General features: G+C 33.3%; 2 protein-coding genes across 10 annotated transcripts in view; both read right to left on the bottom strand.

Moving 5' to 3' along the window:
• LOC141447762 (exportin-4-like) overlaps positions 1-12445 on the bottom strand; it is a 48929-nt gene extending 36484 nt beyond the window's left edge. Inside the window, exons 1-9 of one of the 4 annotated variants that reach the window (XM_074115804.1) lie at positions 9806-12445; positions 5136-5241; positions 4870-5045; positions 3893-4000; positions 3623-3739; positions 3379-3535; positions 2777-2913; positions 670-827; positions 384-558 (exon numbers count right to left, since the gene is read on the bottom strand). In XM_074115804.1, the coding sequence (XP_073971905.1) occupies positions 384-558; positions 670-827; positions 2777-2913; positions 3379-3535; positions 3623-3739; positions 3893-4000; positions 4870-5045; positions 5136-5229 (1122 nt within the window). In that variant the 5' untranslated portion in view covers positions 5230-5241; positions 9806-12445. Of the gene's footprint in view, positions 1-383; positions 559-669; positions 828-2776; positions 2914-3378; positions 3536-3622; positions 3740-3892; positions 4001-4869; positions 5046-5135; positions 5242-6746; positions 7087-9805 lie in introns of those variants that run through there. The other 3 variants (XM_074115610.1, XM_074115681.1, XM_074115755.1) reach the window with 3 other exon arrangements.
• form3 (FH2 domain-containing protein formin 3) overlaps positions 10265-25218 on the bottom strand; it is a 146404-nt gene continuing 131450 nt past the window's right edge. For all 6 annotated transcript variants that reach the window (XM_074113048.1, XM_074113154.1, XM_074113109.1 and 3 more), the window contains 14 exons: positions 25066-25166; positions 24911-24981; positions 22120-22227; positions 21932-22002; positions 21577-21703; positions 20544-20796; positions 20347-20453; positions 20106-20250; positions 16713-16847; positions 16482-16626; positions 16098-16222; positions 15868-16011; positions 15606-15754; positions 10265-14731 (listed from right to left, as the gene is read on the bottom strand). In XM_074113048.1, the coding sequence (XP_073969149.1) occupies positions 12542-14731; positions 15606-15754; positions 15868-16011; positions 16098-16222; positions 16482-16626; positions 16713-16847; positions 20106-20250; positions 20347-20453; positions 20544-20796; positions 21577-21703; positions 21932-22002; positions 22120-22227; positions 24911-24981; positions 25066-25166 (3871 nt within the window). In that variant the 3' untranslated portion in view covers positions 10265-12541. The remainder of the gene's footprint in view (positions 14732-15605; positions 15755-15867; positions 16012-16097; positions 16223-16481; positions 16627-16712; positions 16848-20105; positions 20251-20346; positions 20454-20543; positions 20797-21576; positions 21704-21931; positions 22003-22119; positions 22228-24910; positions 24982-25065; positions 25167-25218) is intronic.

The raw sequence follows: 25218 nt of genomic DNA, 5'->3' as shown, positions 1-25218 counted from the left end.
GCCCACCGGAAGGAACTTAATTGAGTGTTTTTATTTTCTGTAATATATTTTATTTTTTCTTGAAAGCGGCTATTAGATTATATTTATACCTAGGTACCATACAAGTAAGATTTATAACTGTTACTTCAATAATGTTTTGAAGTAAAATTCGTTTTAAGGTAGTTCTCATGGACGGATTGGGGTAGGTTCCACTTAGTAAGGTTACATTTCAGAGAAGTTTTTAATGTTTTATAAGAAATTACTTTCCCTTTGTGCATTTAATAAACATTAAGTAGTTTTTAAAACCGTAATCTCTCTTAGATCTGACCTTAAAATCAATTTTCCCAGGAAAATTAAATGCATAAATAAATGAAAATCAAAAATTGAAGCAATTTAAAACTTACATATACTTCATTGGCGGCCCCCTCAGCAAAGAAACAAGTTAATCGCGTGACCTGATCTAAGAAATGTCGAACCAAATCCTGCGGTAATGATACCATCAACCGTGGTGGGAAATATGTAATCAGATTGCGTATAATGTTTGATATCCCTAGGGCTTCTCTGTCCAGCACTTCTATACTGCAAAGAATTCAATCAAAGCTAAAATTTACTAAAGAACTTACTAAAACAAAATAAAAAACTAAAAATACTTTTTTTTTCTCAAATATAAATACATTTGACAAAATTAACCTGGTTATCAGCTTTAGAAATGATTGAATGTAGTTAGTGAAATAGGCAATTCTTTGTTCCCTGTCGGTTAATGTCGGACCGTTCAGCGATGCAAGTTGTGACAAACAGCTCAGAGAATGATGGGACAACTGGGGATTATATCGTATTTTCCAATATACCTAAAAAACAATCAATCAATATTAAAATCTTTCATAGTTTAATAAAAATTAATGAATAAATAAATAAATAAAAACTAAAAACTTTGAACCAAACGAGACAGCGCTTTCAGAGAAGCTGGTGAGAAACTGTCTTCGATGAATTACCAATTGTTGAGACTACGTAAAAAAAAAAAACATTGAGGATATCCCTAGCCTAAAGCGTTCAGCTTAAATGACACTGCACTCCATAAATGCGGATTTGATATTGCTAAATTTATTGCATTGCAATACAACAATTACTTCCAACTATTGGAAGCGTACGTATTGGAGACAGATTTTCGTAATATACTTACTTGTGTGTCTTCAACTTTTAACTGTTTTTAACTTCTTTTTTTGACGTAATAACATAGGATGGCTTAGTTATTGATTAATTTCTGTAAACGACAGTATCTTTCGATAGTTTTGAAATGTATTTGATGCTAATATGTTCTATCTAATGTCAGTCTGAACCAATGGAATGTAGTTTTAAATTAATAAATAAAATATATTTTTAAAGATGTAATTGCTGTCATTAAATCATAAAATATTTAATAGAATGAAAAAATAAATGCCAATTTCAGTCATATTTTGAACTTTTTATTGTGCCGAGTTTTCGACCTAGGTCAGGGGTCGGCAACCTATTTTAAGTAGAGAGCCATTTCTCCTTAAATAATTTTAATAAATCTTACCAAGAGCCGCAAGGATGATAGAGTGTAAACAACTCTGTAGATCATTTGTATTCACAAATTATAATTTTATGCTATTCAATAACATTTAAATGTTTCATATATTTATTTTCACATATTGCAAAGTAAATAAACAAATAAATAATAACTAAACCTGTGTTTGAATGAAAATGGCGGCAGTCCTATATATTACGTACTGTATTTTAATATAATTCTATTCAATTTCAAACCTATCACATTTAAAATTCTTTTTGAAAGAATATCTTTACTTTAATAAATGAAATTTTAATTTGTTTCAATAAAATTGAAATATACAATTTATTTTGGACAGGCTGAAGAGCCACAAAATTTGGATAAAAGAGCCACACGCGGCTCGCGAGCCGCGGGTTGCCGACACCTGACCTAGGTCATCATCAGGGCTGTGCAACATATTTTACAGTGTGTTAACAATAATAATTATATTAAAATGAATTTGTTTAATTTAATGTAATTTCCAAAATGATTTACCTATTTGACAATGTAATATTTTACATCATTAAAGGTTGGTGTGTCGACTGTCTTGTCTAATTCGGATGTCTCATCGAAAGCTGGACACAATAAAAAATTAAAAATATGACTGAAATGGGCATTGATTTTTCCACCCTATTGAAACAATTGAATCAGTCACCAAAAATAATGAACAGTAATAAAATATTTACTGAACCAATCCTACTGCTCTATTTTATTTTAAAACTCTCTTGACTATGTAAATAAAAAGGCTCAAGGCCAAAATGACGTCAAAAATGAAGATACCACTTAAATTAAAAAAATCCACCACATCTTTAGTAAACTGTTTCATCCAAAGTAGCTATAGGACTGCACCAAGTACTATCAGCCGGATAGGCTGATAGAAGAAATCAGCGACAGCAATGGATTGGTGGCAGAGATTAGGGTCAGCCGAAAACGTTGTAAAAGACTATGAACCAGATGTTCATAGTCTTCAGGATTAAGCATATTGGCAACGGTTGTCCTCACGGACCACATGGTTGCCAGTACTATCCATATTGTACTTAGTTAGATAAGAAATCATACTATGTACACTTTAACTGAAGAAGCAGGGAATTACAATGAGAAGCTGACAAAGTATGGGCCATGAAGAGTGTGGTCGCTGAAAAAATATCTCGCTTGTGATGTCTTAATTTTAATACATAACTGCTAAGATAAAAATCTTATCGCACTTTAATTCAAATAATAATAAATACTTACATCGAAATATAGATTCACCACATTTCTATTCTGTATCAAATCCTTCCATTGAGCGGTTAACTTAAGCGATGGAAATTGTTCAGCGTCGTAAACACTTTCAAATACTCCAATTAATCTTTTTGGAAGCATACTACCCATTAAGTGCGACTGTTAAGGAAATATCTTAATCTTCCAACAAAGGACACACAACATACGAGACACACATGGAATTATCACGTCTAAAGCAACGGTGAATAAGTGAATTCGCGAAAATTAGATGAATAGTGTTTAAAAGAGATTTACTTTATCTATATTTTTTGAAAATGTACCTAACTCGAAATTTGTATTTTTGCCGCCATAGGAAAACCCTTGTCATTATTTTTAGTCATCTCCAAAATCGACATTGTAAAAGTGATAAATTTGACAATCATATGATAGTCAATGACTAACAGCAGGCGATTAACTGAAAGCTAATCTATTTATTAAGATGGATTTTCAAATTTTCATTTTAGGGTTACTAGACAGAGATAATCACATAGTGTTAAGAGCTATGATAAACTAGACCTTGACTACAATTCAAAAATTATAGAAAATGTTAAGAATTAATTGCAATAAAAGGATATAGCTTGATGTAATGAAAAACCAATTGAATACAGCTTCCGATATTGAGAGCAAATGTTTCAATAAAGTTAGTGCATGCTGTGAGAATGGAGTTGGCATGTTTGCCACTTCCGCTAAAGCTCGTATACACAATTGTAAAATTCGTTTCAAATCTGTGGCCTGGAAAAAATAAATTAAAATATTTAAACTTGAAAAAAAGTCTCACATTGACTAGCATAAATGATATTTTAAAACATTCAAGTTTACCTCAAAATTTTTCTTAGCCTTAAAATGTGTTTCCCAAGTTAGGCCGACATCAGATGATTTGACAGTGTTTCCATATTCAAACATTAAAGCGGACATAATACTGCAGCCAAGTACTTGCTACAGAACAAAAAAAAAAAAAAAAATTGTTTATCATTACTTAATTACAGCGAAATCTGGTAAGGTTTACTTCGGGGACATCGAATGAGGGAGAATTTGGCGCCAGGAAATGATTATCCTAAACTATTTTGTTGAAACAAACTCTAAGCTTACCCTTGGTAAGTCACCGCTAAGTACTAGTTGTTCAACTTCGCCTAACAGATTCCCTCTTTCAATTCCAAAATCATTGACACTGCCTCTTTTTATCATGATTGCAATTACCTAAAAAATAATAAGAAACATAAACTTTTTCAAATAAGCAACTATAAATGTGGAAATAGATTGGCAGTAAGTTTGTAAACTATTCAAAAAATAATTATAATAATTGGACCATAATTGAAATAAATATTTTTTATGCTGTTAGATAACTTACACTTTTAAGTAAATATAATTTAATAAGTAAAGTCTAAACCTGCGTTCAAGGATTTAAAAAGATATATATTACAAAAACTCTTTCTTCTTCGACTGACTTAAAATGCGGTTCTAATTTTGATGGCAGTTGCTCAGGTTCTCTGAACAGATCATATTCGACAGAAAAAAAAAACCGTACTTGTTCTATCTTTACATTTTAATGGAAGTTAAATAAATTAAGTTTCTTTTAGTAAATGTACTTAGTTTTCTTTCGAAAAACATAATATGTAAGAGTTAATAATTAAGATCTAGACTTATCTAACCAATCATAATCGGCTTTCAAGAAAATCAAGCTTGATAGAAACTAGGGAATGAAATGCTTAGCAATGGAGAGCAATCAGGTAAAGTAAACGGTTTTCAAATAGCAATTTGGCTTACATACTGAAATTGAGATCAGCTGCTTTAGCAACAGGTGCTTCAGATTAAGCTTTTAACAAATTTCTACTATTTTCATAATGATTCTATTTGTGACCAAAAAGAAGATTATGCTAGATGGGATCGACTTTTTGTCGTGTCTATCTTTAAAAGTTTGGGTAATTAAAAATAGAGGATAGACGAATTCTCGATTTCTGCGAGCAATCTGATTTTCATTTAGAAAATTTTCAAATCATGGTATTTCTCAAAAACATCACATTGCCAGTAAAGTATTTTTTAACAATATGTAAATAAAAAAAATTTACCTGTAGTATTCTTTCTCTAACAAAAGTAGGTAAAGTTGGTTTTTGTACAGTATATTGTAACAGGTACTGTCTAAGTTCTATTATTTCTGACTCCTGCAGTTGATTCCATTCACGGATTAGGGCTTCTTTTAATGTGGTAGCGGTTTCAAATATAACATAATCAACTGTGCTTGTCTCTGAAAAATTATAGAATGACACCAATTATTAGAGCTAATGCTTCAATTAATCTATGCTTTTTATATTATTAATATTACTGATTTTATTACCAAAAACGTGCTTGCAAATAGCGTAGGGTGATTTGGTTTTTCGGAAATTAAGAAACACTTCTTCAGCTGCATGGCGATGGGCGTTGGTGATCATTGATGGTGGTGCCTTTGGAAATGAAACATATTTTTTTTTAAAAAAAAAAGGATTCTAAAAATTCAAAATATTTCCTCACTTAATGGCCTACAAACAGTTCATGCTTTTTATTGTACTAAAAAAAGTATCCTTGGTCGAGCTGTAGACGAACTGCTCTTGGGAATAAGATCGTAAAGAAAGCCCTTATAGGGAGAAAAAAAGCTAACAGGGAGATATTCTATTCACTTAAATAGGTCGGGAATACTGGTCCCTAAAGAAGTTAGCTTTGAAGCCACTGCAGGATCAGGGGAAGAAGAAGGATTATCTGGAAGAATAGCATCCGCGGAACAACGAATTGGTTAAGCGGAGGCTAAAAGAACAGCAAAAACAGAAAACTATGGATTTTTTACTGTAAATCCTATACATTTTACGGTTGAGAAGGAAATATGAAGTAAGATAAAGGGTTTATATAAAGACAAAATGGCCCTTTTAATTAAAAATTTCCACGGACCTATCCACATCAGACAAGTTACAAACGCGTTATTATCCTTTATACTCCGAGAACGTTTTGTATATAACATTATGCCCCTTTTAAGTAGACATTTAAGCAAACAAGTATTAATAATAATAAAAATACGCCCCTGTGTAAAATCGAAAGAGAGAGTTTCCTTTATCAGCTTTCAGTCCACGTTCGTTTCAACAATTCAATAGCGTTCTACTTAATACGCCCAAGGAACGTAAATTCTAACTTATATCTTCTCATGTTGTTCCGCAGACAATTGCTTCAAGGAATAGCTAACTGAGAGGACTTTCCGCACAGCCGGGATAGAGGCGGTTGAAAGATAGGGAAAAAGTAATCCCCAAAACAACGGAAGGATGTTAGGAGAAAGAATTATCCCCCAATATTCTCAGTTAAAAAATAGGAAACAGATATAAACAGGCAAACTCAAGCTATTTCTGCTGGTGCAATGAACTAAACTATTTAATCAGTCTTAAAGGATGAAGTTACAATAAAAAAAGTAATAGAAACATCAACAGGACATAACGCCGTAATAACTAAGAATTATTGAAGATTTAATTTATTGTCAAATTTCCAAAAAGGATACGATTAAATATCTACTAATCAGCCCTACAGTGTTTTGAAATTATAAGGCATATCATTGGAGTTAATCTACTAAAACAGCTTTCTCTATTACAGACCACGACTAAGCTGAGGGGAAGAAACTCCATCGATTAAAATGAGAATTACTTTACATTTATAATGTATTGATTATAGGCAAGCGATATTGGCAAATTTTTAACAAATTAGTTTGTCAAAAAATGCACAAAATGGTTTCTTTAAACAAATCTACAAAAGTAATAACCCCATCCTTGTAACTAGAATTATTTAATGCTTATTTCATTATAATTCTTACACGTAAAAGAATCTTAAAATAAAGTATTGTAACTTTAAAAACAGGACGTTACAGGCAAATTTAATTTATCACAGCTTAAGGTGGTTAATATTAAACTTGAATTGTTAAGAGATTCTTTCTTACCAGCATTACTTTGGCTGCAGCTTCCAATTCATTTAAAATTGTTCCCATTTTTATTTTTACCAAGCACAAACATAAATATTAACAAAATCTAATTTAAAAAAATCTAAAATAACAACATTACAGAAGCCAAACCATAGTACACTTTTTTACCTACACCACATAGGCCAGGCTGCTGAACACCAGGTTATTTATAGAAAACAAGTCTGTGTATCCAAGTGTAGAACTCCTCGCCTCTGAGAGAAGTATAGAAAATTCTCAAAATATTATGAAAGGAAAATAAAACTTTACTGAAAGATATGAAAAATAACTTCGTATTAATTTTTATTCATGATATTCAACCAAGTAATTCTATTCTTCTGAGATTTAAAAACCCCCTCCCAAATGTTTTTTGTTACAAAGTACGCAGTTTGTTTATGTTTTGATTATTTGTATTTTGCGCGAGAGTATTGTTGGTATTTGAAAGTAAAATAAATTATACTCTTTTCACAAATAAAATCTCTCTAGCTTTAGATAGATATTAACAATTTTTTAAACAGCTTGTGGAATTGTCCTTAGACAGTACTTCAGTAATAAGTGAAGTATTTTCTAGAGAAGTCCAAACATTTTGGAAATGTTGCTGTATAATCTAACTTCTTGGTAGCAGATTTTCTTTATACTTCGATTTCTATCAATACATCAAAATTACTTAAGATATATCACAGTACAAAGGAGAGGCTATTGTTTTGCAATGTTACATTTCCCTCAGAATTCTTACAAAAATGACTGAAAATATTAATTTTACTAGGAAAACTTTTTTTTTTAAGTGGTAGTGAAACTTTTTGTTTTAGCAGCAAAATAACCGAGTATCAATTTGTAAAATCCACTTATTCGGACTCAGTGAAACCACATTCATGAATTATCTCTGAAAACTCGAAACATAAACATGAATCATGGAACATGACTTGATCGCAATAATTCTTCTCAGCATTAGTAGGAAAAAAATAACAAAGAAATAAACAATTTCAAAATTTAATGATAGTTTGAGGCAGAAAAACTTAGAACTTGTTGGCAGTGAATTTATTTCTATTAAATGTTTAAAAACCTCTAAAAGGTAAAATAAAATACTAAAGCCTAATTATAAACCTATGTAAATTCTAGACTGAGAACTATTTGTATTATTTATGTTATTATTATTGTTATTGTTGTTTCTGTAAATTGGATTACTGATCTGTTTATTTATTTAAAATAAATAATGTAAACTTATAGGAATATTTGGGAGGATAACAATCAATTTTCAACATTTTGGAATTTCAGTGTCTCCTATGTTTTATAAAAAAACCTAAAACTGAACTATACATAATTGCATAAACTATCAATAATTATAATATGTTGAAGAAAGGGATTAGCGAATACTGGATTCCAACGCGAAGATCGCGGGTTCGAATCCAGCTGCTAGCTCCTAGATTTTCTCTATCTAGTAGCTTTTTACAGTACACTGTCCGGATCCATATTTCAAAGGACTTTAAATTGAAACTATTGGATTTTCTAGATGTTTGATTGGTCTGTTGTATCGCCCAGACTAGCTCCACAGGTCCAGAGATAGTTTTCATCGCTTTTTTGAACAGGATTAGTTCGTTTTTACGTTCAGGGACAAAATCCAGTGCCAGCAGTATATAAATTCTTCTAAATTTAGTCTGTCCTTTCTCTGCAAGCCGAAGTACAAGGTAAACAATTTTTATTTTTTAAATCACTAATCTTAAAAAGAAGGAAGGGAAGGATTAGCTAAGCGGTTAGCGTACTGGACTCCCACGCGGAGGTCCCGGGTTCGAATCCAGCTGCTGACCCTTAGATTTTCTCTTCCTAGGAGCTTCTTACAGCTCACTGTCCGGTGATGGACAGTGTTGTCTGTAACGAGAGAACACTGTCCGGAGGCCGGTTGTGCACTGAAAAAAGCTCCGGGCGCCAATAACCTTAGATGTAGACGCGCCTTAAATCATTTTAACTTAAAAGAAGGTTTTTTGTTATGTATATATCCGTTTTTGCAATTTCAACGTACAACTTAATATAAATTACCGAATCAGTTGTTCATTTAGAAAGTGTAATGGGTGTTAATTTCTATAATCACCCATCTGTATTCTATTTCGTGGCTAATTCCCTGAGATGGAGAAATAGGGCTCATATAAGGAGCTTTACTGAAAGTACTTTTTCTATTTTACTTTTGAGTGGGATTAACCGTCCTTTTTTTTAATTCAGCCAGTGAAAAAAGATTAAGGGAAAATAATTGATCTTTGGCCAATGCTGGCTGTTGTTATATTGAAAGGATAATCGATTAAAGGAATCACAATTCTGGAAAAAAGGTTTGTTTTGGTTTTAAGGAAAAAACGCATATTTTTTTTTTAAATGAATATATATATTTTGATTTGTTTAATTATTGTATTAATTGTTTGATTTTTGTTTTTATTTAAACAAATGTAATAAATGAATTACAATTTTAACAAGACAAATTAAAAAAAAAGTATTGCGTGTTCAATTTGAAATAAAATACTAAAATAATTTTTTTGGAAAATTTCTAAAACAATTACTAATGCAGATTAATTAATTTTTCTTTTTTATCCATCAGACAATAACATTGTATTTTCATTTGAAATACCACTTATCGATAAAAACAAGCAAAATTATAATTCATTTTATTTGTATTTTACTTCTTTTGTTAGTAAATATTATTATTTTATTAAAATAAAGATATTCAAATCACTTTAATTGTGATAATTTAAAAAAAAAATAAAAATGTATTAAACTATCATAACAAAATTTAAAAAGATTTGGTTATAAAAAAAAAAGTACGATTTGTTTTTTAAATTATTTACATTATAATACACAAGAACTCTTGGAAACTTATTTAAGTACTGGTGACATTTTTCTTTCTTGATATATTTCTTTTAAATTGTAAACAAGTATATAATAATTATAAAAACAAAAGGTACATAAAACAAGATTATCGTCATGTATATTTAAAAAAATATTTCAATTTAAACAATTAAAAATATTATGATGGGATTAAGTGATTAGACAACCCTTACTTGGAAATTTCCTGAAAATTGAGATTGAAACCAATAGATCCGAAAAGAACGGGTCCGAAATTGAAGCAGTCCTCCTACGAAGTTTGATTTGAAAATCAATAATAAATTCACTAATAAATGATTACTGCCAAATTTTCGAATTCATAGCAGGTGAAAAGGAAGTACTTCTTTGGTTTGGAAATCCATCATCCTTTTGAAAAGGTTTGAATGAAATCGGTTTAAAATTTAGAGAATTTTCTAGGAATGGTAATTGTTTTGTGAGGGGAGGTTACAGCCATTGTATCCCATCGTCTTTTCATGTCACAATTACATTAAAAAAAAAAAAATCGTTAAAATATAAACTAAGATTTGTTTTTATAACAACTAATCATTGTCTTTTCAGAATATTTTTTTAAAAAAATACTAAACTGACAAAACCAAAAACATAAAATAATTGTGGTGACTAGATTATCCATGAGGTTTTATCTTTTTTTTTTTTTTTTCTTTAGAATACGTCACAATCTCAAAACATTTTTCAAGTAAAAAATTATTGTTAATGTTACAATAACATATTATTGAAATTGTTATCATATGTCTGAAATCATGAGTAAAAACTAAATGATAATTTTATATGTACGTAATAAATGTTTTTTTTTTTTTTGTACATAAGTATAATTACAAAGAAAAAGTTATCCGCTTACTTAAATATAATACAAAGTTAATATCAACACATTCAGAGATTTAAAATAAGTTTTTTTTACATGATGATGTCTATTTCTACAAAAATTTAATTCTTTGCAATTTTCGAGATATTGCTCGTTGATTAGTTCGATTCAAATTTGTAGAATTTCAGCTCATTTTGGAAAATAAGATTTTCATTCAGAGAGAGAGAAAAAAAATCAGCTTCGAATGATTTTTCTTTTTTTGCAATATTTTTCAAGTAAGTTCTGTCAGTATTGAGAGATTATGGGCCTGTCTAAGCAGTTTGAGGTAGAACTGCAGACAGAATTCACTAATTAGCAGTAAGTCCTCGAAAAGATGGGTTAGGATGGAGTACAATGCTATGCCACTCTAAGAAAGTGAGCAAATTTGGAGGCAGTGCCGCGTAAGCCCTGATAGCAGTTTAAGATTTGCGAGACTTCTACTTCTTATCAGAGCGTTTTCTTTTCTCATTTCCTCATTTCCCCGCTCAAGCATTGGTATCTCCAGTAATGGTTGTCTTGTGTGGAATTTAAAACCGTTTCAATGATCTTTCCAGTTGCAAGTGAATCTTAACGATTGCATTTCTTAAAAAGACAGCAAAGAACCCAAAATGTCCTGGAAAGAATTCTTCTTGTATAAGTCGACAAGTTGCTAATAACTAAGTAAAGTTTTTAGGTTGTGCAGTTTAAGATTTCACAAGGTAGGCTAGATAACCAAAGGATCTAGGGAGTCTAATGTGATACTTAAACGGGATAAGGTATTAACTGGAAAAAAAGATGAAGCCTGTTCAACAGGGTGCCCGGCTTTGTAGCTTCTCCAGAGTAATGATTTTTGGAAGATAGATTGATTAACACCTCGACACTGAAAGGTAGACGAGGTTTGACTAAGAAGAAGAAGAAGATTGATTAACGGCCAATTAGTGAATTAGGGCACAAGGTTGGAGTGTCTAAAAGAATATTTCCTTGGGTGCCCTAAACAAAAGATGTCCCCAAACATGATCTTAAGACCATACAAGAGATCTGGAATCGTTAAGATTCACTTGCAACTGGAAAGATCATTGAAACGGTTTTAAATACCACACAAGACAACCATGACTGGAGATACCAATGCTTGAGCGGCGAAGTGAGGAAATGAGAAAAGAAAACGCTCTGATGGGAAGTAGAAGTCTCGCAAATCTTAAACTGCTATCAGGGCTTAAACCATCATCTTACAAAATAGACATTTATTTCGAGTAAAACAAAATTCTTGATTGCGAAAGAGAGGTGGCATTAGGGTTCTTGCAGCAGCAAAACTCTCCTTTTATTTTTTTGAACATCATCAGCTTACTAATAAATTCCATTTTATTACCAAAAAGATTAAAAACTTATTGAACAATCTTCGTATGTAAAGTCGTTAAGGAATGAATGACTTTTAAGAGCAAAACTTTTTTAAAAGCACATATTTCTATTTAAAAACTGAAATGATATTTAGAAACTTTCCCCAAGAAAACGGAATCAAGATACCTGGTAACCAAAATAGATAACCAAACTTTTAACTAGGTAGATATCAAAAACTCTCTTTTAGAGCTCTCTCAGAGAACAGGGATGAAATGAAATTCACTAAAACCCTCGTCTTATAATACAGGTTTTCTTTTTGCTGAATGAAATTAAATTTTTCAAAATGATCTGAAATGTACAATTGAAGGGAAATAATTGATACAAAGCGTATCTCATAGTTTAAAAAAAATATGAAAATTACAGAAGAAGGTTACATCTTCTTGTGAGTACCTCGTATTTCTTATTATTTTGTATAACAATTAAAAAAAAATAATAATAATGTGAAAAGATGTCAAAAACGAAGATGTGTAAATAAACTAATCTTAACTGATTCGTATGTACAATAACACTTTCTACTTAACAAATGCATAATTTGAGTACAAATTTAATCTCAGATGGGGTTCCTTAAACTAGAATAAAAAAAAGGAAGTAAATAAATAAATAATCTTAATACATTTACAAAATAAAATCTATGGTTAATTTTTTAAATTAACTTTACGATTTAATAGAATAATAAACTTTACTTAATTGATCTAAGGGTGGCTCTAAGCCTTGTGGAATCCATGGTATCTTTGGCAGAACTTGCGGCCGTGGGTCTCATAAAGCTCAGCTCTGCCTTCTTGATGGTTGGACCAATGGAACTGCCACTACTACTACTGCGACTTGCCGGCACAACATCGGCATTCTCCTTGAAACTGGTGTTCACCGTTAGATTACTTTTTGGTCTTCGTGCCGTCTGGCCAACGGAACTTCCACTGCTACTGCTGCGGCTGGCTGGCACCGACTGTTTATGCTTGATCTGTACAACGCTTAAAGGTTTTTTAACCTCTTTTTGTATGTCCGTGGTCAAGGATTTAATAGCTTTTGTATACTGTTTGATTTCTGGTAAATTGCGTACATTCCTCACTGTGCTTACGCTGGTCGCACTGTTCAACGAACTGCGTGAACTTCTTAGACTGCTGCGTGAACTAGATCTTTCCACTTTCCTTTTACCACTGTTCGGTAGATCACAGTGGGATGATCTTAAACTAGTTCTACTGCCTTGTTTTTCATTCAATGGGCATTTCGATGAATTTGGACTTCGAAGTTTCACTGGTGTTTGTATTATGTTACTATCGCTTTTCAATACGGCCGGTTTTGTGTTCTGTTTATTGGCCAACACTAGTATTCGTCTTTGTACAGGACTTGGCTCGGTTTTCGGTGATAGTTTTACACTCGGCTGTCTAGTGATCACCACTGGCTCAGCCTTCTTAAAGCTGGCCGTTCGCCTGGGTATTACGCTCTTCTTACCATCGATCAGTGTCTGTGAAGTTCCTCTCAGTGATTTACTCCTTTGCATCTGCTTAACATTTATCCCGCTGCTCGTATCTCCACTTCCGCTACTATCTGCTCTCAACAGTTTACTTCCACTTTTTGTCTTCGAAGAATCCACAAAATCCCCTTCAAAATTACCACTTGACGCACCTTGGCTTGGCGTTTCTGACACTAAACTCTGCGTTTCCTCAAAACCTTCATCGTTCATTATTTCATGTTCACTTCTGACCGGTTTTCCAGTCGTTGGAGCATTCGCTTGTACCTTGATTTCAGGTATTAGATCATTTTTCATTAACGATACTTTTGTGCTTGATTTATTTGTAGAAGTAGTAGCTTTGTTTTGTGATAGTTCTTTATTCTCAGGTACTTTGGCATTTTGTGATGTATTTTTAGGCTCTTTACGCTCACCAGTCACACGGAATGTAGAAGTGCCTAATTTTTTTACAGCTTTCGCCACATCGTTACTATCAATTCCTGTTCTACGCCTGAAAGATCGTGGAAGAGTAGCCGAGGTTTCCGGTAACTTTTCCACATCCTTCAACTCTTTACCGATAGCTTCGAAAGCGGTTTTAGGACTCATAGGCGTCTTGTTTTCCATTGATCTTGGAAGTGTAGCCGCCTGAGATGTTTGGCCCAATTTTTCTTCAGCTTTATTGATATCAGCTAACGCTTCAGTATCAAGTTCTATAGAATCTACTCTACATTTGAGTTTTTCTTGCCATTTTTTCAATCGAGATTCTTTATCTTGACCAAAACTTGTGTTAACCGGATACGATAAGACTTGATGTGTGTCCGGTTTGATTACCTGTTTCTCCGGTATTAATTCAGGCGATGTAACTATTTCTGTTCTCTTGGCTGATTCCTCTTCAACAGGTTTTCTATACCTTCTAGTTCTTCTTGTCGAAGAGAACCTATCAAATTGGCCATCACCTAATGGTTCTTCTTCCTCTTTTACGTCTTCATCTTTCAATCGTGAACATCTTTGCGATGGTTCTGGTTTCACCTCATCCTGCCTACTTTTATTTATGTTTGTAACTAATTTCCTTGAAGCTGGTGGAGTTTCTATGTTGTCAGAATCGATTTCTACCTTATCAGGGACTACATTGTTATCGGTAGGTTTTTTATTGCGTCTCGGTGCAAATGGTGGTAGTGTTTGTTCGTCTGGTGATTTATCATTTACATCTGGAAAAACTCTTCGTGCTAATAAAGGACTAATTTTACCAGCTTTAAACTTGTTTATAATATTTGGATTGTTAGCATTGGCGGAATCTTTGTTCTCGGTTTGTACGGGAGTTTCGGGTGCACAACGCATGTACAGAGGTAGGCTTTCATCTAATGACATCGTGTTTCCTAACGTTCGAATCACTTCTTTTCTCTTCTCTTCTTCGCTGATCGCCTGAAAATTAAATATTTAAATTAAAAATCGAGTTTAAAAACTTTTACTATTTTCTCTGGCTGCAATTATTGATAGCAAATAAATCGCAACCCTATTCTCCTAGACAGATAGCTAATCATATATTATAAACTAGAAGAATATTGTAAAGAAACGTATACACCAAGATTAAATCGGCACAGATGGGATGCTGAACACACTATTTGGAACACCCAAGTCAGCAGTTCCTCTTACAAAACAATTTTGGGAAAGAGAAATACAAAATTGGCGTGTAAGGAAACTGCAGAGACACTGGGGTGGTGATGCGGAAGATCATCTCCACGCTACAAGGTTTAAAAGAAAGCAGGCAAGTGATGCAAAATATCTTCTCTCCTTTAGTGGAGGTTTAATTGAGTGGCTGATAGGTTTGCTAGCTGGGCACTCTTGTGAGGCGAGTGGTGTCGAAATTGGAGTTGGGAAAAAGATCTGTCACTCCTAGGATTGGTTTCCATTCCTAGTCTATTCATTTACAAATACGAGTTATCAAATTCGAAGTATCGCAATTTAAAAGCCTTACTCATATATTCCCAAATTCAAGGTCATAGTAATAAAATAGAAAAAGAAACCAATAATAATAAACACATTGGTAAAATGTTACATAATAAAACAATAAGAAATATCCAAATTAAATCATGCTCAACGTTCATATTAACTGAACAACAGGATCTGCTGCGATTGTAGAAAAGTCATACAGAATTGAAGAGGATTCCGAGATCTTCAAGATTTAGTTAGTTCAGGTGAATGCTTGTAAGAATGGATTTAGAATACAAGGATATCTTAAGAAAGTGCAGGCTAACCTCTTAAGAGATCAGCTTTTGTTTTACAAAATATTTCTTACCTGTAAATTTGAATTGTCGATACTTCCACGTGATTTAAGCCTTCTCAGACGGCGAACATCCATTTCCGTTTGTTCAGAAGTATTAGGTACATTTAGATTGGATTTTCGCCACGGTGATTTGTCTTTCACCGGTGATTGTGGTTGAGCTTCTGGAAAGAGGCAAAATGTAAAGGTTATTCTTAACTGATTGGAGCTTTCAGGACTCTCAACGTCCAAGATTTAGAATCTCCAAATTTCTACTTCAATGTTTATTGAAACTTACCAGCAATAGCTTCCATGGCACCAACGACATCAGTTTTTTCTATTGTCGGCTTCCAATCTGAATAAACTCGCTTATACTGCATACCGCCTTCAGCAAGTTTACCTTCTGGCAATGTGTCCAAAGTATTGTTTCTCCCATCGCTTTCTGAAATTGGAAAAAAAAAATGGAAAATGGACTCGATTTTTCTTAAAATAACTTTTTCTGTTTAAGTTTTTCGAAAAAAATAATACCTGAATCTGCTTCGAGGGAACGCCTATTACTTTGAAACCTTCGTTGTCGACGTCGAATATCGTCACCCTGTTTATCTTCTCTCTCATTTTCAGACAACCATGCTTCAATCTTTTGCTTCCAAGGCCTGGAAAAAGTAGGGTAGATACTTTATAATAATGAATCTAAGTCATAAAATCAATTCTATCATTTCATATGAACTTTACGACCAAAAAAAAATGGTCAGGTATCGGAGGAGCTTTAGATTTCCACAATTTTGAAAATAAACTTCGCAGGTATGCCAACTCATTAACCTAATGCGCCTTGAATGCCTGAGAATTTTTCCAACGCCGACCTAAGATGGTGTTTATTACATTCACTTGTTTTTAAATAAGCAAATATGTTACTTAGGTTTGTTATCCTCTTCAGGTGTTGAAGGTATTGGTGATGGAGATGGTGAAGCGGCTCTTTCTCGATCTCCAGAGAAGTCGGCGTTCAGTAAATCCGGTCTAAGTCTCCCACCACCTCTAGCTCTTCTAGCCCACGATCGATCTGAACATAAAAAAAGAAAGAAATGGAAGCTTATAATCATGTTCAAAACTTTTATTTTCATTAAAATTAAAGAGTTTTCAACGAACCTAAACTTCCCCATGATTTTCTTTCCCTAGTACCATCGTGGCCAGATGCTCTTAGATAGTCCATCAGGGTGGATTCATCATCTTCTGAAGGTACCCGACTACGACGCCTTCTTAAACTACCCGTTGGCGTTACATCTGTAAGAAGAAAAAAAAAAACAGCTTTCAAATTTTAGGATAGTGAGGAGAAAGAAAATTCTTGAATATTTTACCAAGGTGACGTTTATATGAAAAGGGGAAAACAATCGTATGGCAATAATTAAAACTGTCCGGTAGGACAGTTGTATAAGGGTTGATCGTCAAAAACTGCACGAAAAAGCGTAACGTTGAAAAACACCCAACTTTGACAATTTTTTTCTCTTTTTCTATAAAAGATAAAATTCCCAAATTTTCTTTATAACATCGGGCGAATCCTCCTTTATTACTATAATTTTTTTTGCAACAACCAAGATTTAATAGATTTCGAGAAAATTGTTGTCGAAAATTAGAAAAAACGTCTGTAAAATATTTTCAGATCTTCAGGGGGAATTTCGAGATAGAAACCATTTAAGTGGCTCGCGTATTAGTGTTATGGAATGGGAAGCCTAAAAGACGATTTAGGACTTACAAACTAGTTCGCCTAGGACAGGGGTCGGGCAACCTGCGACTCCCGAGCCGCATGCGGCTCTTTTATCCTAATTTTGTGGCTCTTCAGCCTGTCTAAAATATATCGTATATTTTTATTTTACTGGAACAAATGAAAAGTTCATTTATTAAAGTAAAAATATTTTTTCAAAAAGAATTTTAAATTTGATTGATTTGAAATTGAATAGAATTATATTAAAATACAGTACGTAATATATAGGACTGCCGCCATTTTCATTCAAACACAGGTTTAGTTATTATTTATTTGTTTATTTACTTTGCAATACGTGAAAATAAATATTTAAAACATTTAAATGATATTGAATATCACAAATAATAATTTGTGTATTCAAATATCTGCAGTGATTTTTTACTCTATCATCCTTGCGGCTCTTGGTTAAGATTTACTAAAATTATTTAAGGAGAAATGGCTCTCTACTTGAAATAGGTTGCCGACCCCTGGCCAAGGAAAATGATCTGGAATGGACGATAAACGGAAGGTAAGAAGATTGGAATGAGTTTTGATGGAAGTATGGGTAACAGGTTCCAGTAACCAGACTTACTATGTGAATGGTCCAGATTTAAGAAACATAAAATGAAACGTTAACGATAATAAAGATTTGGTCGTTTCCTTGAATTCTTTAGTTCAATATAATGTTGAAAAATTTCAAATAACTATTGAAGAGTAAATCAGTCGTTTCGTTTTTTAAGTGAGACAGATTAAATTTTTGGTCGAGTGGTCTTTTAATTAGTATAATAATGCCAGTTAAATTCAGCTCAAATAAGTGGTCATGAGAACAATTGTTTTAAAATCATTCCATTTCTCTTTGACTGTGAATAAATATTTTTAATATTACGACATTATGATTAGAAAAGTAATGATACCAGTACGTGATGTAATTAAAAATAATAGAAGGTAATAATAACACTTGACATAGAACTGATTAACCTCAAAAATCAATTAGAGTAGATAATGTTTGTTTAATCATTACTGATATGGTTAGAAAATATCGTAACTAGGTATCAATATTTAAATTTAATTCATTACGTAAACTGATTTTTTTTATTGAACTATTCATACTGATTTCACAAGCTGGATGTTACAAAGTATTGGGAGACAAGAAATCAAAAAATGTTGAATTTGGTGCAGATTTTGAGATCTTTACAGTTATTTACCTACTGAGCTCACGTCTTATATCACTTATTGTCCTAAGTTAGTTAACTTTATATGTGTTTGGTTAAATAAATAAAATCTTTTCCTCAATGATATACCTTAACCCACTTCAGGTTTATCTTTCAACAATTTTATTGTTTTATAGTAAACAATTATTATTGGAGGCAGGGTGCCTTAAGGCATAAGGCCTTTTATTTACTTTTGACGACTCTTTTTAGGGAATTCTAATTTTGGTATCTTTTTCCCCCAGAACCTGCATTTTCTAATTAGAATAAATTAATTGCAGGTATCCATCTGATGGATGCGGGAAGCCTTGTATCATTTATTTTTTTATAAGGTTAATTTCTTTTTAACCTGTGATTAATAGTTTGATTATTATAGATTAATAGATGTTAAAATCAATCTACAGTGCTACTTGAACATTTTTTTTGTAGATGAAAATGGACAGAATAAGAGTCTGTGACATCTAATAAATTAAAAAAAAAAATATTAATGAAAATTAATGCAGTAAAATTACTTAAATGATATCAATCAATGAAGTAAGAATAAAATGTTGGGTACTTGCTGATTTCTGTACCTTTTAGCGTTTAATCAACACTTATACTTAACTTTTGTAAAGTGTAAGTTTTTGTTAAGGAGATCATTTGTACAGCGTTCACTTTAAAAACTGGGCGGCAATCAGCTGTCGGAAATTGACTTGCGGTAAAGTAACATTGAGCACTGTAGACTGAGAGGTTAAAAATTAGGATACCAGGGGGGAAAAAAGGTGATAAATTTTGGGAACAAGTCACAAAAATCAGTCACCACTTCATACAATGACACGTTTGGTAAATTTCTTGGATCTTAAAAAAAACAAAACGAAGATTGACCACAATTTGCGATGCTTTGCGTCAAATTTGATAAGAACGAAGTAGCTTTGTATCATATTTGAAGCGTGTACTGTAATATGGCTCCCTCTTAAATTTAAAAAAAAAAAAAAAATCGATAAAAATAAATACAGCATCGATAAAAATTCGTACTTCTGGATAACAGATTTTGACTGTAACCCATCGAAAGCAACAACCGTACCAAAACGAAACACCGCGAGATTGAGTTTTCAAATTCTGAGATATTCTGCGCACATATACGAGGGTCGTTTGAAAAGTCCGTGCAAAGTCAGAGAGCTAGCACTACTGGCGCGTATCGAGGTTATGTTTAGTTAATAGCATCTCTTGGAAGAACACACACCAAGTTTCAGCCAGATCGGTCTATTTCTTTGTGTTTGGCATTCGTTTGAATCGAGGAAGTCGAGTGATTTTCAAAAAATGGACGAAAAAGAATTTCGTGTGTTGATTAAACACTACTTTATAAAAGGCAAAACGCCTCAGGAGACTAAAGAGAAGCTTGATAAACATTATGGTGACTCTGCACCTTCGATTAGAACAGTTTATAAGTGGTTTCAAAATTTTCGCACGGACTTTTCAAACGACCCTCGTAATCACAAACACACAAGCGCCAATTTTTTTTCTTACTCAGGAGACCAGAACGAGTGTTTCCGGCTAATTACGAAATCATTACGATAGATCGCAATAATTCCTTCCTCTAAGCAAAAGACTTACCTGGTGAATAGGTATCTTCTCGGCCGCTATTTATCGGTTGATCACAGGAAAACGATCCTAAACGTCGCCTTGACAACGCTGGCGAGCCTAAAATCGACACATCTTCCTCTGAAGTCATCATACCATTTCCGAATTTTTTTCCACTCTGAATTCGAAACAGAAAACCAAGAAATAAATAAAATTACAATTATGAGTGTGGTGTTTTTTTTTAAAATGTATTTCTTAGAAATTCCAAATGTACCTTCATAGATTCACAACCCTTCTGCGAGAACCCAGAACGAATATCAGATAGCAGAGTGTCCACTATATTGCACTCAGATTCTGACCCGTTAGAACCTTGTTGACCTACTAAAAGTTTAAAAAAATAAATTAAACAAGAAAAGCCAGAAAAAAAAAAAAACTGAAAGAAAATCATTAGAATAAAAGTTTCCCACGTACAGTTCCTCCTCTTGGCCGCTAGCTGTTCTTCCCTCTGTTTCCTCCTGGCAGCCGCTTGTTCCTCTTGGATACGACGTCTTTCATTCTCCGCTATGGCTTGTTTAAATTTCACACAAAACCCATGGAATACTTTGAAACATTCTTCTAATTTAAATGTGTTCATATCCTCGCAGAAAAATTCAGCCAGTGTTTTCCTAACTGATTCCAATTCTTCCATATCTTTTTGCAATGCTGATACTTCATTGTCGGCTATCTGTGCAGAGAAAACCAAAACTGAGGTAAAAATATTTTTTGCGCACCCCTCCATTTAGCGGGGCGCCACCTTGAAACCTGACGTGGTTTCTAGGGGGCGACACCTTGAAACCTAACGTGGTTTCGCATCTTTATCCAACATCAGAGTTTAATTAATCAGTTTTAATCTAGAAAATTTGACTTCAACTATGTTTCCGTATCAGACTACGATGTGCTGTTTGTTACTTAAAATTTTAATGTACAATCAAACAGTTTTTTAACTTTTTTTTTCTTTTTTTTCCACTTTATTTGAATATTTACAACTGCAAAGTAAATTTGATCTTACTGGTTCAATTCACTTGTAGCGTTATGGTTAGAGCAATCACCCACTGGTGAAACTCTTTCACAATGATTTAATCACAATAGATTTCTAGGCCACTTCCGCTTCAAGCGACGAGGAGGATTGTCGGGAAGGTGAGGAGAGGAGAGTTGTTGGACAAGAGGATTAGGATGGAGAGCTCTAGGAGGCTGTGAAATTTGCGGTAACGAGACTTTATTAGGTCAGTGACGAAAGGGATGTGAAGGTCAGTGTGTATTGTAAGGTTAGAAATGTAGTATGGTTTTTAACTTAAAATATTAACTTGGAGCACAATTATTTCCTAGACAAAATGAACTAGGTTCTTCAGGTACTATTCAGAACTGATCTAATGACGTTATATAACATAATAAAATGCTGGCTTAGAAGAATAAAGCTTAGCTTTATCTAATTAATTTGACAATCAAATAAAATTAATAACTTTACCTTCAGAAAATCGGCCATTTGATCTTTAATTTCACTCTCTGTACTAGGCATATCAATTTGTTTATGTATCTTTTTGATTCTTGTGTCTAAAGTATTTATTTCATTTTGTAACTGTTCTATTGTTGTTCTAAAATAAAAAGTAAACAGAGATGAGAAATCAGAGCGTGATTGTTAATAAAAAAACATTATTTATAATCAAAACAAAGAAAATATTCAATAAATATGATCTCAGATCTACCTGATTCCTTTTAATTTGCATGAAATTGAATAAAAAAAAATTTTAGTTTAGTTTTATTGTTATCACACAAAAATGATCAATAAAACGAAAACGGAAGTATAAAGTAATTTAACTTACTTAGTGGCCTCTTCCAGTATCGCCATATCTTCGGGAAACTTCAGCAGTTCTTTTTTCTTCTTCTCCGCTTGCTGTAAAGTAGGAGATAAATATGATTATGGTAAGTGGATTTCCTTTATTTGGAGGGCGGGGTTTGCAAAATTAAATAAATAATTAATTAAAAATAAAATAAATAAATAATTACTTACCAAAGCAACAAAATGGATGAGATTCATTCCGGGTTTATTTGCTCTAATATCTGTTAATTTTTGTAATGAGGACAATTTCACACCGGCTGCATTACCAGCGTAACCTCCCTAATCAAATAGGAAAAATTGTTTATGAAAAACAAGAAAATATGGCAATTATTTCCAAGAAAATAAAAATAGATTTAAAAAAAAACTAATTGGTTTTATTGAGTATTGTAGGCGCCATGGTAGCCGAGCGGTTAGAGGCTAGACCCGCAAAGCTAAGATGTATTGCGGTACTAGGCTATATTCCCAGTCTATACCTTTAATGGTTAATATGGGAAATTTACAGTAAAGTATGTTTGCTAGGCGCCACGATAGCCGAGCGGTTAGAGCTAGACCCGCAAAGCTAAGATGTATTGCGGTACTAGGCTATATTCCCAGTCTGTACCTTTAATGGTTAATATGGGAAATTTATAGTAAAGTATGTTTGCTAGTCGCCTCCGTCCACGGCACCTAATTTCGTAGTTGGACATGAAGCCCCGCCAGAAAAAATAGGCGATTACTTTACTACTTATTGAGTATTGTGAGTCGAACAATGTTTTTCAATTTTGGAAAATGTGTTTAACAGTCTCTTTCGCCGAACAAATCCTCTCCTTAAATTATATTTAAGACATTCCGATTTTTTGAATCAATAAAAAATAAAATTTGAAGTGCGTTCACATACAGTTTTCTCTTATTCAAATATCTGGTTTAAAATCAAATAAATCATAACATGGTGGGGTCACGGAAGGTCCCCTCCCTCTGCAGCTATAAATAAAGGGGTCAATGTTATTGCACTGCAGACACGAAACTGAACTTCCTCCATTTAGTAAAATGATATTTCCGATTGGATGATTTTTTTTCGACTCTCATGATGTGCTACCAAATCGAAAAATACTTTTTCATGTTCAGAAGATCTCCGAAATATGTATTTCTAAAAATTGGCACGATAGCCAATAACTTCTCCTGAGAAAGAGTAAAAAATTACAACAACGCTCCGAATCAATTTCGAACAGTTACTGCTTTTTCGGATTTTGCTCAAACTCAAACAAACAATACTGCACACTTGATTCCTTTTTCGTGTACAGCAGGGATGGCGAACCTTTTTGTGACGTGGGTCAAATTTTGTTCATTTTTTTTTTTTTGTACATAGCTCTTGGGTCACTAATGCCCATTTGCACAAGGGTTAAGTTTAAAAATTTTAAACTGAATATTTTCAAAACTAAACATCTTTAAATATTCAGTTGGCTTAACGGGGTAAAACGGGAAGAAACAAGTGGTTATGGAAGTCTCTTTTTACAAAAACATAACTGAACAAAACCTTACAAAAATGTGTTTTATCTGAAGAAAAATCTAAATATGGTTATTTGCTTTGGGTTTTCGATTTTTTAACAAACAAAATATGAGTAAAATTGTACATTTTATTGGATATTTTGTAAACACTTTTGCTTTATTTCAAATACCAACAAAGCATTTGTCCTCATTTGCGTTTTAGAACTGTAATGATCAAACTAAAGGTTTTATAGATAGCATTTAAACTGCTTTTGTGCCAATGCGCGATTGAAAAAAAATACAGGTAGAATATAAATTATCCCCAACAATTAGAAAATCTAAATGAACCCGCATAAACAAACAAATGGTTGCCTAGCAATTGTAGTTCAGTGAAAAAGCTTGCGCGGGTCATAGGTTCGCCATCACTGGTTGTACAGTACGAGGGGGTACCCAAAAAAAACCGGAATTATTTTTTAAAAGCTATTTATTTACAAATTTTTTACAGAACAACCTTATCCCCTTCAAAATACTCTCCATTACAACTAATACATTTGTCCCACCGGTGCTTCCACTGTTCGAAACATTTTTTGTAGTCATCTTTAGAAATGGCTGACAGCTCCTTCTTCGTTTTTTTCTTGACCTCTTCAATGTTGTCAAATCGGTGACCTTTCATGCCCTTTTTCATGCGTGGAAATAAGAAAAATTCGCACGGAGCCAGGTCAGGCGAGTAAGGTGCGTGGGGCAGTGGAACCATGCCATTTTTAGCCAAAAACTGTGTAACAGAGATGGCTGTGTGTGCAGGTGCATTGTCGTGGTGGAAGAACCAGTCTCCTGTTTGCCACAAATCGGGTCTTTTTTGGCGAACACTATTGCGCAATCTTTTCAAAACTTCCAAATACAAGGTTTGATTGACGGTCTGACCTGGGGGGACAAACTCTGAATGGACTACGCCTTTGGCATCAAAAAAGCAAATCAGTATTGTTTTGATGTTTGACTTGACTTGACGACATTTTTTTGGTCGGGGTGAAGATGACGTCTTCCATTGGCTCGACTGTTGCTTTGTTTCTGGGTCATAACCGTAGCACCATGACTCATCACCAGTAATGACCTTTGACAGAAAGTCTGGATCAGATTTTTGCCGAGTAGAAAACAAAATTTCAGAGCTGCACGTTGTTCACTTAAACTTGCCATCATAAAAAACGAAAAAAGAACAAAACAGCGCTGGTAAAAACAATCACTGCAGATGAACAGAACAAGCCAGGCAGACAACACAGGCAGGACTGAACTGGCAAGGAATTGCGCTATACACGTCTAGCGGCAGAAATGCGTACTACATAAGCTCCATGCGCGGCAACGCAATTCCGGTTATTTTTGGGTACCCCCTCGTATTCTTCTAAACATATGATTTAGGTGTAAACACGACTTCTAAACTTAGTCTCGCTAGCAAAACTTCCTTTTTTGCTAGCACTAAAGGAAGTGGACTTTACAGTGGACTTACAGAATTTAAGAAATTTCCAGCAACAACAACCATGTACAGTACTTCTCTTAATGCTTCGTTCCTCATTAAATCTAAAACAGAAACAGATACTCCATGTTAGCCGAGAGCAACAATTCGGATTTATTTGACTGTAGAAAAGTTGGTTCATATCCTACCTTCACCAGCCACGATCATAGCACTAATACTTGGCTCTAAATAGCTCATATTGGCTGCAAATTCCTCCTTCAGCAGCATGCTTTCAATGCGTAGTTTGTAACTGTAAAACAATAATTTCATATCAAGCATTCACAGCATTTAAGTGTAGCTAA

Source organism: Rhodnius prolixus, unplaced genomic scaffold (assembly GCF_049639745.1).
Source record: "Rhodnius prolixus isolate KJV_2025 unplaced genomic scaffold, Rpr scaffold_1, whole genome shotgun sequence".
NCBI classification, from domain to species: domain Eukaryota; kingdom Metazoa; phylum Arthropoda; class Insecta; order Hemiptera; family Reduviidae; genus Rhodnius; species Rhodnius prolixus.
The sequence above is the reverse complement of the archived record's forward strand: the minus strand, read 5'-3'. Positions and strand labels throughout refer to the sequence as shown.